This window comes from Mirounga leonina, unplaced genomic scaffold (assembly GCF_011800145.1).
Source record: "Mirounga leonina isolate KUSES-001 unplaced genomic scaffold, KU_Mleo_1.0 Mir_168, whole genome shotgun sequence".
Lineage (NCBI taxonomy): Eukaryota > Metazoa > Chordata > Mammalia > Carnivora > Phocidae > Mirounga > Mirounga leonina.
The window spans coordinates 6,706,518-6,724,301 of NW_023270426.1; the positions used below are offsets into that span (position 1 = coordinate 6,706,518).

At 41.8% G+C, this 17,784-nt stretch overlaps 1 protein-coding gene across 1 annotated transcript in view; it reads left to right on the top strand.

Moving 5' to 3' along the window:
• The first annotated feature begins 4,816 nt into the window (after nucleotides 1–4,816).
• PRR16 (proline rich 16) overlaps nucleotides 4,817–17,784 on the top strand; it is a 199,995-nt gene continuing 187,027 nt past the window's right edge. Inside the window, exon 1 of the mRNA XM_035013982.1 lies at nucleotides 4,817–5,187. Coding sequence (XP_034869873.1) covers nucleotides 5,029–5,187 — 159 coding nt within the window. The 5' untranslated portion in view covers nucleotides 4,817–5,028. The remainder of the gene's footprint in view (nucleotides 5,188–17,784) is intronic.

A 17,784-nucleotide genomic window follows, 5' to 3' on the forward strand; every position in this document is an offset into this window, starting at 1 on the left:
GCCACCTGCTGGAAAATCGTGGTAATGAGTATAGAAATGTATGCCTTTTCCATAGGTATGCCACGACTCTGGTATCAGCTTTGCGCCCAACCCAGTCATGATGATGGGCTGAGGTGTCCATACCCTATGCTAGCCCTATCAAAGTCTTCTCCTGGAAGCTTGCTGTGACGATCTTTTTCTTTTCTAGTTGCAAAGTTGTGAAGATGTGAGCCTGGACTTACCAGGGACCCCATTTTAACCTTATGTAGAAACGAGCTTAAGAGAAAGTAACAATCCACAAAACGGCGGTGGGATGCAGGGACAGAAAGAAGTAGTCCCAGTGATCCTAGAATTTCTGGCTCCAATCCCACGTGAAGATATTTCTATCCTTTCTTTGGTTTGTCTCTGAAACAATATCCTTTGTTGAGTTAAGGCAAAGTTCAGTTTCTGACATATGGATAAAAAGTAAAAGACAAAAAAACAAAACAAAAGCCAAGTATATATTGACTTCGGAGATCAAGTGAAATAAACTGATTACAGTTGGGAGAGAAGGCAAGACGAGATACTCTGAGGTAATCTCAGTTTTTATATTCGAGTCGTGTGGAATTACCTAACTGTTCCTACTAGGACTATGTCTTGCTAAACCTAGTTGCTATAGATCCTCCATAGTGTAGATTCTTGCCTAGAGCAGCCATTTAAAAAATATTTGTTGAATTAAATTAATCTCAAAATGCATAGAGATGGACAACACTTCGTTCAGTATTTTATTTTCTTGCCAGGTATTTATTGAGCAACTGCTTTGCAATAGACACAGTTCTACTTAGAATACTTCCACTTAAATTTTCAGATCACATTTTGTAAACCAAAATGCATTTATCTATAGAAGCTAGACGTCATGCCAAAAGGGAGTTGATAAAAAGGAGACACTTCTGGGGACAAATGGAGACCACTCCAACAAAACGTATGAGTCAACGCGGAGTTCTAGCTCGTTGTACTTGTAGTTTGTATCCTCTAGATGTGAAACATTGGATATATCTTCTAACCTCCCAGGGTCTTAGTTTTCTCATCTGTAACATAAAGAGACATAACTAGATGATCTTTAAGGCTTACTGTGGCTAAAAAGAAACCTGAAGTTTGGGGTGCCTGGGTCGCTCAGTCAGTTAAACGTCTGCCTTCAGCTCAGGTCATGACCCCAGGACCCTGGGATCAAGCCCCACATCGGGCTCCCTGCTCAGCGGGGAGCCTGCTTCTCCCTCTCCTGCTTCCCGTGCTTGTGCTTCCCTCTCTGTCAAATAAATAAAATCTAAAGAAAAAAGAAACCTGAAGTTTTCTTTTCATCTCTCAAACCAGTGATTTTCAAACTGTGATCCCTTTCTGGCAGCCTAGGAACACGTTGAAAGGCAAATTTCAGACCTCACCCCAGACCTACTGGATCAGACACCATGGGAGCAGGGGGCCAGTAATCTGTGCTTTAACAAGCTCCCATGCATGCTAGAGTCTGAGAGCCACTGCCCAGACGTATGCAATGTATTTACTAGTCATCGTATATATGGAGAACTTTCCTTATTTTTCTCTGCTGTGTTTCACTGACAGCATTTTATCTTTTAGCCATTCATGTCCTTTCCCACTCTCCCCCACAATCCCCCAGAGAAAACTATTTTGGTCAGAGCAATGCTGCCATTCTTTTTTTTTTTTTCATCTTTTCAAAGATCTCTAATAACTTTATTAGATTTTCAAACGAAAATAAATTCATGCAAAAGAAAAAATAGGAAAGAAAACCAAAAGTCTCCATTAAGAGTGATGTTATATCATGCATAGCATCCATTGTTTGAGAATCAATGAGCATTGTTAAGGTAATAAATCAGTAAGAGCCACCGCACCAAAATGGGACAAAGTATTTTGGGAATATTCTTGAACTCTTTATGAATTCAAAATTATGTCAGTGTCCTAACATTTCCTGCACATCAATTATTAGGGATCAGTTGAAGTAGATTACACACACACACACACACACACACGCTCAAGAATACTGATAAGTGCTTGTAACTAAAAAAACAACCACTAGATGATCTCCTATAATTATCCAATCCTTCTTGCTGCAAAACTCAGAAAATATAAAGACACAGAAAAAATAAAATGCGGGGTGCACAATCACTTCTGGGAATAAGACCTTCCTTTATTTAGAAATCTGTTATGTGTCTAAGTTTATAAGTGATGGGGTTTAAGTATGTACCCATTTGTAGCTAGTGCTAGTACATAAAGAAATTTATGGACAGATTCATCAGAAATTTTACTATGTGTCACTTTTGTTCTGTGGTCTCCATAATTTGGCTTAAAACATCATATACAAACCTCTGAGAGAGTCCAGGATGAGCCAAAGAAATGAATGATGAATGATTTTTTTCCATATGGGTACAAAAAAAGTAGAAAGTAAATAGACTGCATATATATATATATATATGCACACACATATACACAAAACATATATATAAATATATGTTTGTGTCGTTTTCATTCTGCTTTCTTTCCCTCAGTATTTTTTAACTCTGTAAAATTCTCTTGTTTAGGAGTATTTTACCCATACCCGCTTAATAACTGGAAAATAGTGGTAGCCACCACTGCTTGGGTCCTATAAGATTTTTAGTTTGGGTTTGGAAGTCAGTTTTAACTTTTCCCCTTTCAATTGACTCCATACTGTATTCCAATATAGACATAGATAGGTGACAGCTATTATTTAAGAATAAACTGTGATATGGGTGTGGATGGTGTGTTTTAGAGTAATAATTATGATTCAGTTTTGAGCCAGAATAGTTTAGTTCATTAATAGCAATGGATATCATAGGACAACAGATTTTTTTCCCCCACATCTTTAGTGAAGAGGATTGAGAGTAGCATGGATATATTCTTATATTACAAGAGTATTATTTTGTCAGTGGGAAGGAAAATACCACTTCCTTTCCTCTTCTCCAATATTCTTGCCTAAAATTATTATACTTTGAGTTTGGGGGGCTTCTGTATTTACCTGCCTACTACTGAGAGTCAAAACTTCAAATCTAGAGGAAACGCACTTTTTCTTTTTTTCTCATATGATCTCCTGCCATTTCTGACCATTTATCTCTATTCACATATGAAATAAGAGTGTCATTAAAGATCAGAAATTTCCAGTGGGAGAGTTTGTAAAGCTGATATAATTATTTTTACTGTTATATCTATATAATATGAAGAACCTGCAGAGATAAAAGAACTTAGGGAAAAAAATCTATTCTCCCCAACTCAGAGACCTTAAGCATATTACTTATATAACACTTTTAAGTATTTCTTCTTTGTTTTCTCCTCTCCAATTTGCTTATTGCACACTGGTTGATTCTTTCTTTACTTTAATTGTCCTCCAGCAGCCCCTGCTTTTGACCTTTCTTCTTTGTCCTCTGATTTTTCAATGTCTTTTTCAATGCTGTTACTGTTTTGACACCATATCTAAATTTCTATTTGTTTTCTTCTGTTGCCTCTTTTTTTTTTTTTTTTTTCATACTCCATGTATGACTTCCAATGATTTTGTCAAGATAAACTGTTCGGAATTAAGACCGATTGATTATGGAGGGTTTAAGGAACTCAGAAGAGAAGAACTGCCAAGATTTTCTTCATCTCTAGAAACTTGTCGGAGCCACCTGGGGTGTGAGGAGGAAGAAACAAGGGCCCCGGGGGAAGGCATGACCAAAAGGGGAAGCCTATTAAAATAATGATTTGGAGTAGTGTGCACTGAAGACAATAAAGCACAGCCATCCTGCCAGGTCAGTAGCTAATAGCCCATGGGTTTGTTACTAAGGAAATTAAAACTTAAGCTAATGAGAATGGGAGCCACCTACTGAGAATGAAACTGAAGGCTTCCTATTAATTCCCCTCCCTGGGTCCTTTTGACAGAACAGTCAGAAAGTTATTTCCTATTTAGTAGCAAAAGACTCGAAATGGAAATTAAAAAAAAAAAAAAATTGATGGAAAAAAAAAGTTGGAGGCGCTCTTCTTAGTCAATGCTCCTAAGAAGAGATGCAGACAGCTTATTCTGCCCCCCCCCCCACCCAAAAAAAAAAACAAGAAAAAAAAAGAGAAAAAAAAAAAAAAAAAAAAAAGAGCTGTCCCAGATAAGTACAGCCAAGATGACTCAGACACTCTCCCCCCCCCCGGGGGATTTTTGGTGCGAGGACTTGAAATTAATAAATCCGCTATTGCTTTTGTGGAATCAGCAGGATTAGGCAAACTCTTTCAAGAATATTGGTTGAATTTCATTATTCCAGGGGGCGAGGGGTCCTCATGTATGCCCATTTCTCGCTCTCCCTCCTGCAGAAGTAGGAAGACCTCCGTTTAACTCGTAGGTCACTAGGAGAGCGACTGGAGGCCTTCTGAACCTACTTGGGTCCTGGATAAACACTTAGGGTCGCTCTACTCCCCCCCCCCCCCCCCCCCCGACTCCTGGCCCTACTGTGGTTCTTTGCATATTGTCAGGAAGTGTGCGGGGGGCTCCAGGGCTCTGCTGGCGGGCGAGAAGGAGGCACCCGGGCTCGCCGTGCGAGCACCCCCAGCGGGCTGCGAAGATGAGGGCGCTTCAGGATCAAGGCCGGGGGTGGGCCGGGCGCGCAGCGGGCTCCCGGCTCGCGGACGCCCAGGTGTGGGGCGACGGCCCCCGCGGGGCCGGGCCGCGGGCACTGCAGCGGACGGCCCGGGGCGCGGCGGTCCGGGCGGCCGTGTCCGCGGGCGGGGAGCGAGCGCGTGTGTGCGCGAGAGCTGCGGGCGGCGGCGGCGGCGGCGGGAGGAGGCGCAGGCGCGCTGCTCGCCCGTCTGCAGCCCCGCGCCGAGCGCCGCGTCTCGGGGAGTCGATGGCTGCACCCCTGTGCGGCCGCCCAGCCGCGCGCCGAGCGCCGCCGCCCGCCGCTGCCCAGGGAGCGTCCAAGATGTGCGGCGATCGCGGCGGCAGCGGCCGCAGCAGCGCCAGGGACGGGGGCGCCCAGCAGCCTGCGCTCGCCCGCCTGTGCTGACCTGCCTCGCCTGCCCCAGAGAATGTCAGCCAAGTCCAAGGGGACCCCCTCCTCGTCCTGTCCAGCCGAGGGACCGCCGGCAGCCTCCAAAACCAAGGTGAAGGAGCAGATCAAGATCATCGTGGAGGACCTAGAATTAGTCCTGGGCGACCTGAAGGACGTGGCCAAGGAACTTAAGGAGGTGAGAGGCGCGGGGGTGGGGACGGAGTTCGCCACCTTTCGCCCCCTCGGGGTGCCGGTCCCGTTTTCACTGGGGACCGCCCGATTTCTTAACTCCTAGCAAACTATAGAAAGACGCCCGCAGACGGACTTTTTGGCTCGGGCGACTCCTGAGAAGAGTTGTTGCACTTTTTTTTTTTTTCTTTTTAATCAGGAAGAAATCAACTAGTGTTTTAATCGATGGACCTGGGGTGGTGGGAAGGGCGAACGGGTGCGTGTCTCTCTGTCTGTGTGCGTGTAATGTCGGGGAAGGGGGCTCACCGGGGGCGTGTCGACAGAGGAAGAAATGAGCAGCCGGGCCGGAGCGTGCAAAATGCTCCTGTCGTGCCCTCTTGCTCCCCCAGAGTCCTTGGCAAGTCGCTCCTTGCCTGGCAGTCTCCCCAAGCCGGGGCTGGAGGGGGGCCGGGTTCCGGGCCCTGGGCCAGGCCGGGGAGGGCAGCTCAGGGGAAGCTCGGCTGCGGCTCCCTTCCCCGCCTCTCGAGCCCCGCTGGAAGGAGGGCGACCCGGGCTGCAGGCAGGGGAGCCCAGACTTGGGGATGGAGAGGGGGTCTGGGACTTTCTCACTCGGGCAGTTCCCGAAGCATCCCCTGCTCTCCGAACGCCGCTCGCAGTAACTCCGGGCCTTCCCGCCACCCCACCTCCTTCCTTCCTCCCATCTTGTAGCCACTTGGCATTGAACCTGGGGAGCGGGGCGCGTCGGTGAGCGTGTGTGTGTGTGTGTGTGTGTGTGTGTGTGTGTGTGTGGTGGGCGTGCAGCAGGGTCTTGCCACTTGCGTCCTGGCTCCTGGGAACCGGACTGTTTGCGTTCTTTCCCGCTCCCCCCTCACCCTGACCCTCGGTTCCACTTCTGCCCTCCCACCCCTACCCCTGTGACTGGTACTGAAGGAAGCCGAGGGTGTCGGGGTTGAGGCTGCGTAAGTCAAGGCGGGGGTGGGGGAGGGAGGGTCGGGTGGGAGAGGTGGGGTCTCCCGCGCGCCTACCCCGCCGGCAGCTGGTGGCGCCGCGGAGCTGGTGGCGGAGTCGGAGCCCGCCGTTCCGCTACCGAAGGCTGGCTGGTGCGGTTCTCGGTCGGGGAGTCCGCACCCGCAGTTGCGCGAGAGCGAAGACTCTTAACTTCTAAGCTGGTGGCCGCGGCGGGAAGGGGAGGAGTGGGGCGCACGCGAGGTCCAAGATGGTATTCCTGTTTTCTGAGGCCAAGTGGGAGGAGACTGAGGGTGGTTTGGATGTCTGGCCTCTCGACATCAACCCCCTCTATCCAGTTTCCAATCCAAACGTGAGGCAAGAGCCCCCTTCCACCCCCACCTCCCCCAGCCCAACTCCCTTCCTCTCCGGATTTCCCATTACCTCGAGGAACTGAGCTCCGCATTTGTTGCCGAATGAAAACCTGTGAAAATGGCCCATTCAGTGGCGGGGTTGGGTTTGCCAGGGGCTCATGCCATCTCTGCAGGTTGTTCCAGAGACAGAACGCAGTTACCAGTGAGGTCCTGGGAGTGGAGATTGATACAGATGATAGGTGCAAGGATCTACCTTGTCCGTGTTCGCAGGGCATCCCTGGGATCAGTGCTTCACAACGGGTTGACAGATGGGGAGGTTATGCATTGAAATTCAAGGCTAAAGATGCTGTTCGTTTCTTCTTTGTTATTCTTTTATTTGACATCTTTGGCAGGCTGTGTTTTCATCTGAAACATTATGGCGTTTTAAAAAATGAACAAATTTGGGCATGTTCCCTTTGGCAGAATTGTGCTTTATAGTAGTTGAGGTTTCTACCGTGGTGGGTGAGGAAAACCTACATCAGCAAAGTGATGTGTTTACTGTTCTAGGGAGGAGGCTGAAATTAAGAGAAAGGCAGTCAAAACTCTGCCTTTATGGGCACATACTTCCTTACGTTATGATGTGTCACTCCACTCTCTATTTTAGACAGAATAAATAAGGAAGAACTGCAGAGTCCTGGTTCTCTTTGGCTCATTATCCTGTAGACATTCGGAGACCAGGTAGATCTACAGTGAAACTTTTAACTTCCCTAGGGCTGGCTCTTCATTAGAATCACAAAGAGGTCAGTCAGGAAGTCTGTGGATCTCCCACTCTTTCTCTGTCTTTTTTATTTGAGCCTTTGTAAGGGCAAAAACAAAAACAGGTCATTTACAAAAAGTGTGGGGAGGCGTAAATAATGTACAACCAAGTAAATGAAAGGATGGATCTTCTAGACAGATGGAGAGATAAAATTTTGACTTAATGCTTTGGAATCTTTGATTGGCTGCCAGGGCCTGTTTGTGGAAAAATCTTACCCTGAGAGTGAAATTTATGAATGATAAAGGTTGTGATGAGATTGTTAATTACTTTCCTGAGGCTATCATTGTCTTAGGTTTGCACAAGGAGTTGTGTCTACTAAGGCTCAATCTCAGAACCCTGGCCTTTCATATAACATGAATGATAGTTATTTTGAGAACAAATATTTATAGGGCATGTTTAACCTATGACATCTTGCAGTTGTCCAGCATTTATCTTTTTAAGATAGTACTGCACATGTGATTGAACATGCCTTTGATGTAGTTTTGAATGGAGGAGTAACTTAAAACTTTGTAAAATTGCAAACCTTGTTGGTCCCTATAGCTATGACTTGTAAATATGAATTTCACTCTCATCAACAGTTACATTCAATATTCTGGCAGCCTACCATGGTATGTATTAAACATAAACTGTTATATTTAGAATTCTAGTTCCTTTATTGGCAATGCTGTGCCCTTAGGCCCTACTATATCTTGATATAAATTAGCAGACAGTTCTTATTAACTTGGAGCAGAAATTAGAAATAAAAAAACTGATTATGACTAGATCACTATATTAGTCACCATATGGTATTTGTTTTTCTTTTTTGCTTCTATTCTAAAATGCAGTATTCTTTTTTGAATATTCTGTTTTTTATTTTTGCATAAATTCTGCACCAACAGTATTGGACCTTTGAGGTTATTTTGAAATTGCTTTTCTTTTTAGAAGTTTTCTGGACTTGAGTCATCTGAAAATTCAGGTACATCTTTTTATGGCTACCAAGATGACTGAGTTGTAGTTTCTGGTCTCAGTGAGCTCAAAGCAGTAGTTTGGGATGCGTTTTTCCTGTCTTTGAACATCAACAGTGTAAAAAGGCATTATTCCTTTTCGTGGCCACTCTCACTCTGATCTAAGAGGCTTGAGAATAAAAAACAGAATTGAGATTAAGAATTAGTTTATGTAGATTTATACAGTGATATTTGCTATGTCTTTAGGATAGTAAGCCTTCGGTGAAGAAAGTAGAAGCTTAAAAACGATGGTAAGATAAGAATTTTAAGGAACTTTCAATTTATTCAGATTGTCATGATAAACACAGATGGATCAATGCCATATATAGAAAATCACATATCCGAGTCCCACAACTGAGTACTGGATTTTTCCTGAAGGATAAGTCCTTTGGGTGGGTGAATAGTCAAAAAGGAAGATTTTAGATCTTTGAGATGTGGATACAATTTGAAGTAGAGCAGAGAAGGATTTAACAGGAAATAGCATTAATACATAACAGTAATAATACAATATTATTCCATGATGCTTTTTTCTACACATTAAAAAACATAGTGGTGAAACTCTATAGAGTTTTAGGGATGAAATTAGCCATTACTGGTTTATTAGGTGTGAGTATATCCTTTTTGTTGTTGTTGTTAAAGAATGTAGAAGAAAGAGTCATTACTCTTTAAAAATAGTTGTCAAATAATCTGACATCTTTGGGTACCAATTTGCCTGTTCTTTTATGAAGATCTCACTGGTAAACTGTTTTGCCTCAAATGTTGGTGTTAATATGGTATCAAAGATCTTGTTGGTTAGACAGAGACTGGAATATGTAGTAAAGAGCCTTTGATTTGGAAACAAAACTCATTGCTGCTTAAGCTATGTTCTCTTTTAGTTTAGACTGATTATAACTTTGAACATGTTTGTAGTGTTTCATTTTACAATTTGAAGTAATCAGACTGCTAATGGGTTGGATATATGCATATATTATTTGTTTAATAAATGTAATTTATTTAATTTAAAATATTTGATAAATATAATTATGTGTCTGTATATATATGTGTGTATTTAACTATATATAAAATTATATGTATATATAAATTTATTTACTTATTGCTAAGCCTTGTGAGTAGATATGTCTCTCACAGAGGACCCAGTTAAGATGAGTTATTCTTTCTGTGCCCTGGACTCAGTGATTGGACTCTTAGGTGGGAAGTTAGGTCAGTATTATGGCTGTGGATTGGGAAACAGCCATGATCTTTCTTATGAGGTCATACAGAGGAATAAATTAAGCTTAAGTTTAATTTTGAGAAGTTTGAAAATCCACTGGAAACGATCCATTTGGGGACTGATGAAAACAGAAGTCACAGAATTAACAATTACCTGCAAAATATTTTTGTTTTTAAATGTTTTCCGCCTTTTAAATGGCTTATCCTTGTGAAGTTCTGTAGTTTATTGCTCTAGGAAATCCTACCAAGTATTTTTTGGTGAATAAGTCCATGCACATAAAATTCATCACTAGAACAAATTATAGAGAATAATCTCTGGAGTATTTCCCAAGTTCTAAAGTTGTGAATGAATGAAATTTCACAGTTCATTCAATCGTAGCAATAGCTGTACTTTAGCTTCTTTATACAACAGTCTGTGTCCCTAAACTCAAGGATATTTACCAAATGCTAAAATGTTTTTTTTTTTTAATTTTTCTTGCCTTAAGCATGGTGACTTAGCATGTTACTGAAGGAGCAGAATGGTTCTGAGAAAATAAAGATAACCAATAACCATCTTTCACTGTCTCTGTTTTCAGGGCATTAAAACCGTTCAAGATTCAGGGAATAGCTGATAGGAAACTCACACACCTTAAAGTAATAAATAGATAATGTGCCTCAGCCAATAGTGAAGGAAATAGATAATAAAGCAGTAGCTTTCATTGTTACCTGGATTCGTCTTTTTCCACCCTTACTTTTCTGAGGATCTCAGGTGTTTACATCAAAATGTAGTAGAAGAGAAATGCAAGTTTGAGCAAAACATATTTTCCCAAATTAAACTACAGATCCTTCTATAGATCTAGTTCCCGAAAAATTTCATGGGCGATTTTTGAGAATTAGAAGGGTAAAATTCCAGTAGGCTTCTGATTCAGTTCTGATTGAAATGTGCATAACCGACATCAAGCTAAAAATAAAAGATGAGTAAACAACATATAGTACTTTCTTCTTTTTTTAAAAAAAACTTTTAAATGTATTTACTTTATTAAGACTTTATTTTTTTAGAGCAGATTTAGGTTCACAACAAAATTGAAGTGAAGGCACAGAGATTTCCCAAATATCCCCTGTCTCCACACATGCATTGTGTCCCCCGTTATCAACATCCCCCACTAGAGTGGTACATTTATTCCAACTGATGCATCCGCATTGACACATCATAATACCCCCAAAGTCCATAGTTTATTATATGGCTCACTCTCAGTGTTGTACATTCTACAGGTTTGGACAAATACATAATGACATATATCCATCATCATGGTATTATACAGGGTATTTTTATTGTCCTAAAAATCCTCCATGCTCTACTTATTCAGTCCTCCCCCAAACCCAACCTTGTGGGTACTAGTTTTTTTAAAGAACTTATTTCCTTTTTTTTTCCCTTTCTGATTTCAGAAATAATATGAATATTAGAGAAATTTCAGAAAAATCTAAAAATTATACAGGAGAAAATTAAAATTATCCTGAATGCCCAACAGAAAAAGATATGTTAAACATTTTGCTATTTTTCCTTTTAGTCTTTGTATGCATATTTTTAGCACAGGTGAAGTCATATAAAATTATGAAATTATATGCAGGGATATTTTCTCCTTTCTTGAAGGGTATTAGATCATAATGATTATGTAGATCTGCTGTAAGTTCCCCTAATGTTGGACATTCTATTAATTTACAAATTTTTGTGGTTGTTATATATCACTAAAACTTTTAGAATAGCTTTGGCAATAAAAATAGCTAAAAGAGATTTTTACTCTCTGCCAATTACTCATTAAGTATATTTATTTATATTGAATCTTCTAATGCCCAAAGCAGATATATGAGAGAGAGACTATTGTTATGCCATTTTACAGATAAGAAAACGGAGGCCAGAGATAAGTCACTTGCCCAAGGTCACTTGACTTGTAAGTGAAGTGAGTCTTTGATGCCAGGCATTTTAGTGCTAGAGCCCAGGCATTGAATCACTCAGCTCTCTGACTTTTCCTAACTTGTTTTGTTGTTGTTTACATTTTCTTAGAAGTCAAGAGTGTAAAAGTTTTAGAGTTTTCAATTCATAGTTAACAGTCTTCCAGAGAGTTTTTACAAATTTTTACTCCCAGCAGCAGTATATATAGATACTGTTTCTTTTTTTTCCTTTAAGTATGATTAACATACAGTGTTATATTAGGTCAGATGGGCAATATAATTATTCAACAATTTTATACCTTTCTCAGTGTTCATCAAGATAAGTGTACTCTTAATCTCCTTGATCTATTTCATCCATCCCTCCACCCTCCTCCCCTCCCGTAACCACCAGTTCTCTGTATTGAAAGAGTCTTTTCTTTTGTTTGTCTCTCTTATTTATTTTCTTTGTTCATTTGTTTTGTTTCTTAAATTCCACATGTGAGTGAAATCATATGGTATTTGTCTTTCTCTGCCTGACTCCACTTAGCATCATACTCTCTAGCTCTATCCATGTCCTTGCAAATGGCAACATTTCATTCTTTTTATGGCTGAGTAATATTCCATTGCATATGTATGCCACATCTTCTTTATCCATTCATATACCAGACACTGTTTTTTTTTTAAATTTTATATGAAGCTAATAAATCTTTTTAATTTTGTATTTATTATTATTTTGTGGTAGCAGTCATTGTTTTCGTGGGTTGCACTCAATTTTGGGCATCAGTCTCGAGGCAGAATTAATAGTGAATCAGTTAGACCTTGAAATTTGCACTGTCCAAATAAATAGGTGCTACAGGATTCCTTTTGGCCTATTTAGTATTACAAAAAATGTTAATAAGAATCTTACTTAGCTTTTTTATATTATGACAGCAAATAAAGGAGCACCTAATATGGGTGCTTGCTGTTATTGAGTATTGTGTATAGCCATTTCAAATGAATTTAAAAGAATTTGGGAAACTTACTTTCTTTTGATGCTACCAAATTGTCTTGGAAGGGGGATAGTATCCCTAAATTTTTTGAGATGTTTAGGGTTTCATAGCTTTCTGTGATGACTGATAAAGAGAAAAGCTTGTTGAACTCTCTACCAGGCACAGACTTACTGAGCTGACTAACAAGGGCGTGTATATCTTTTTAATTAGAGTTTTCATATTGTTTTTAGTAATAGCAATTGCCAGGCACCCCCTCTTCCTGTGTACATAAGGGATACAACAAACAACCTTTTTCTAAAATCTTTGTTTTTTTCTAGTATAATATGGATAGAAATTTTTTCATTATATGCAAAGTTAGTTCTTTTTTTTTTTTTTAAAGATTTTATTTATTTGAGAGAGAGAGAATGAGATACAGAGACCACGAGAGGGAAGAGGGCAGAGGGAGAAGCAGACCCCCCGCTGAGCAGGGAGCCCGACGAGGGACTCGATCCCGGGACTCCAGGATCATGACCTGAGCCGAAGGCAGTCGCTTAACCAACTGAGCCACCCAGGCGCCCTGCAAAATTAGTTCTTTAGGATGAACTGCTTTAGACTAAAGTTTCCCCTAAGACCCGAGAACCCAGAGTAAGCACTTCTTGGGCTCTAAGTAAGAGCCAGAAAGTAACATTAATTAAAAGGAGGTAATGGACATATCTAAGCAATGTCCAGGCAAAGCAGGCTCACAAGGCATCCTGTCAACTCGGGACGGATATTGCCTTATTTGCTATGTACGCTGTTTTGTTTTTGAGAATGGAAGGACCTGGCAGATTCCAAAGGAATTCAGCTTTTAGACTCCACTTTAGGTAAAAACATTACCATTGTTAAGACAGAACTTATATTTATGGCCTTTGTCTTCCCCCTTGCTTTGCAAATGCTACTTCAAGTTGGTGTTTGGGATAAATGTTTACTTGTAGAATAACTGAAGGGAGGCACATTACATACCTATGCGCAGTGAGTCAGTTATTATGGTGCTTGGCACATTATAAATAGCTTCTCAGCAACAGATAATATATGCCATACTTGCTTGGAGAAAGCAAATTTGATGATTTCCAACAGATTTTCTTCTCTAGTACTACATGAAAGCGAACAGATATGTTGGCGTTTCTTTGCCTCTTGCCTAGTATCAAATCTTATCCTAAAATTTCCAACTATATTCATGCTGCAGAAAAATACCAAGTTAAATATATATACATATATATATATAATCAGTTACCTCCTAGTAGCAGTGGTTCTTAATTTTTTCCTCCATATCACAGAACTCTCTGAAAGTTTGACACAATCATGGATATTTCTCCTGGAACAAAAGCTCATATGAAAATAAGGTTTTGCAAATACTGAGAGAATCATGGGGAGGTGAGAATAACTCAGGTGAAGAGACAAAACAAATGACTGCTTGTGTGTTTTGTTTTGGTTTTTCATTTTCAGGTAGTTATTTGAAACCTAGTTCCATAATATTCAAGATCAAAAGTCCTGCCTCTACAAAAAGGAGAAAGAGAGGGGGCACCTGGGTGGCTCAGTCAGTTAAGCGTCCAACTCTTGGTTTAGGCTCAGGTCATGATCTCAGGGTCATGATTTCAGGGTCATGAGATCGAGCCCTGCATCCACCTCCACACTGGGTTGGAGCTGCTTAAGATTCTCTCTCTCCCTCGCCCCCCGCTCCCCCCCCCCCCCCCCCCCCCGCAAAAAAAAAAAAAAAAAAAAAACAGGAAGGAAAAGAAGAAATCCCGATGGCTGTAATTTGATGGCTTCCATGCCCAGTGGGTAGCTCATCAGCAGTTTCCTTCTGATACACACACACACACACACACACACACTTCACTACTGTCCCCAGACTATATAGAATGCTCATGTGTCTAAAGGTTAACTCTCACATTTTTTTTTTTAATGGTAAGTGCTAGAGTACATCATCCATAGGACAAAATGTTTTCAGAGCTTATTATAGATTAGGCATATGCTTTTCTTAAAACTGCTCCCAGAACAGCATTTTTCCTTGTTTGCTTTCACGTTTTCCCATATGACATTAATTCACGAAATAAGATTTATTGAAGTATTGGTATGTGTAGGACACAGTGCTGAAGACCATAAAGGATACAATCATGAATCAGCTCAAGGGTCTGGCCCTGAGGAAAGTCATTTGCCCTAGGGTGCCCCCTCTACGGGGGTGAAAGAGGCTCTCGAAAGCAATGTGGAATGTGTAAAGACCCATCATGCTACCCTGAGAATGCAAATATGGGAGGGAAATTCATGTTTCTTTCCATTTCAATTGATTTCTCTGTGCTTAGGAAACACGCTTAGTAAAACATAGGCTAATTCCTATAAGGATACATCAGAGGGATGTGAGGGCAGGCCTTTGAAAAGCACTTCAAACAGTTCCCGTGAATAGAGTGAGCACTTTTATGTGTCTATAATTATTGCTACTATCCTTTGAATTTGTCTGAGCCTCTTTATTCATTTACTCAACAAATAATTGTCCGGATCCTCCTGTATGACACTTTCCTAGTTGCTGGGCCTGTAGTGACCAACAAAATTCCCTCAAGGAGCTGACACGGTGCGTGGGGAGGACCTGACGCAGACAGACTAACATAATAATTGTCAAATTACGTCAAATCCTAGAAAGTGCTAGAACACAATAGAAGATTATAATGGGGGACGCAGTCATGGGGGAGGAGGTGCAGTTAGCCTTGACTAAGAAAGAGACATGGCGATGTCAGAGGAAAAGCTTGAAAGTGAAGGAGTGTCCTGTATGGATGTCTGGGAGAGCACTTTCCCAGGCAGAGGGAACAGCAGTGTCCTGCGTCTTTGCAGAAGAGCCAGGAGGCCAGCGTGGCAGGAGTGGATGAGCCGGGGCCCCGAGGACACAGGGTGACCTGTCTAAGGATTATAACTCCTAGAGTAACATGGGAGCTTCGCAGGGATGCCAGGGTGGCTCAGTCATAAGGTTAAGCGTCTGCCTTTGGCTCAGGTCATGAACCCAGGGTCCTGGGATGGGAGTCCCACATTGCTTCTCCCTCTCCCTCTGTCCCTCCCCCTGTTCATGCTCACACTCTCTCTCAAAATAAATAAATTCAAAAAAAAGTATAAAAAAAAAAAAGATGGGGGCTTTGCAGTTTTGAGCAGAGGAGTGACTGGATCCGATCTATTTCCATCTTTTCCTCTCTACCTTTCATCTGTAGTCGGGGCGTTCTCAAACACCGCTCTTTGGGCAGAAAATTCTCTGTTGTTAAAGGCTGTCCCATGCACTGTAGGATCTTCAGCAGCATCCCTGGCCTCTACTAACTAGATGCCAGTAGCCACCCAGTATGTCGGTGTGAGAACTAAAAATGTCTCTAAGATGTTACCGGATGTCCCCTGGGAGAGAGGGGACGCATGGTGGTCGAGAATCGTTGCTCTGTGTAACTAAATATTGCTTTCTTCACCCACAGTTTTATTTACTTAGGCTTTTATTTGGTGTTTATCCATCAGGCAATGGGATTTTGTGTTTCTTTTCTATCTCGGATTCTCTCTCTTTAAACAAACCATTATTTGTGTTTTTTTCCCCACATTTACCTGATTCTATTTTCCTTCACTGAACCTACTTTTAAAAGGTACCTTCTCATTTCCATTCAGCACTTCGCCCATTTCCTTTTCCATTTTTCACAATGAAAAAATGAAACTGACCCATTTCAAGGAATTTAAGTGCAGGCCTATTTTACAATTTGGGGAAAAGAAGGGAGACTCAGCAGGGATGATGGCAGTGACCGAGGCTAAGTGACTGTGTTCTCTTGCCAGTCATGGTTCCCGAGGGAGGTCAGCGGCAACCCTGCCTGGAAGGAAGGGGCTCTCCATCTCACCTGCCAATCTGTCTTACCTTCCTCCTGCATCTGCCACGTGTGTAGAGATAGGAGAGGTTCAAATGGTGTCTCAGCTCTGGGGGATGGCACAAGCTATTGAGCAAATACGGTGATGGTGATGATAATGAACATGACTGACATCTGTTCATGTACCAGGAGCTGTTCTGAGTTAACTCATGGGATCACCCCTGTTAGTTAGCCTGGGAGGTTATTATAAGGTTATTATGAGGTTGCTCTCTGTATGGGGAAGCTAAGACAGAGAGGGTCACTAATATGGAGGGCACGTGGTGGAGTTGGACTTTGGATATTTCTCCCTGTAAACCGTGGTCCCTAATCAGCTTCCCAGTTGCCAGCAGCAACATAGTTGCTCTCTTGTTTTCTGGGTTTTTAACTTCAGCATCCTCTGTTTTTCCTCTCCCCCCTCCTCTCCATTCTCTACTTCATCTGTCACTTTCCCCTTTCCTGTTCTTCCCTTCTTTCTCCCCCTCTTCCTGTCTTCCACATTTTTTCTTCTCCTCTTTTTCCTTTTGCTTTCTTATCAGCTTCTTTGATATGCCCCGATATCATCTTCAGCTATTCAGCAATTTTCTTTAAACGCCCACTCTCTTCTCCACAAGGCAATGGAAATAAAACGGTGAACAACTCGAGCATGGCCCCTCCCATCGGGAACCTACATGCTAGGGTGGGGACATCGTTCACATAAAGGCAGATATAATATTTATGAAGGAGCATTAAGGACTCAGAAAGCAAAGTGCATGATGCAACAAGAGTATAACGTCACTGATAAGTCTTGCATATTCTTGCTAAACAGGGGATATCATATTCGCTGCCTTTTTCCTTCCCACTGCCACCTCTGTAATCCTTTTGCCATAAACTTCACAGATGATGTTTTAATAGCCCTACAGCTGATCTCTCTCCTTTGTTCTCTGCCAGTTTATTCTCTAAACACAGCCAGATTAATCTTCTTAATGCACTGCTTTCTTCAGGCCCCTCCCCTGCCTAAAAGATCATATACTAGCCTCCTGATATGTAAAATGTCAAATGAACAAACCCAGCCTCCCAGCTTGCATCTGGGGCCCCATTTTTCCTCTTTGACTTTATCTTTGTCTTCCCTTCAGTGAGTAACCTGGAGACCATCCCGGACAATCTTTGACACCATCTCAGTTTTTTATCCTGACTTGCACTCTGAAGTCCTCATATATCTCGTTCCTGTGCCTCTGCCTTGGATTTGCTTCTGTTGCTTAACAACTGTTCTTTATTTGTGCCTTCTTAAAGACATCAGTATCCTTTCTCTGGTAGCTGCTAACCATGTCATCGTCAATAAAACATTTTTAAAGTCTCATTCTTGTTACCTGGTGAGGAATTTGAACTTGAGGATCCATTTCCCAGTAATACATATTAAAGGTGCTAAGGGCTGAAAGTTAGTCATTCCGCGTATGTAGGAGAGCCTGTCTTTTATCATCTACTGAAGAAAATCACTGACAATCCTCCCCATCTCTTCTATACCTTCACTTTTTCACTCTGGCCCAGA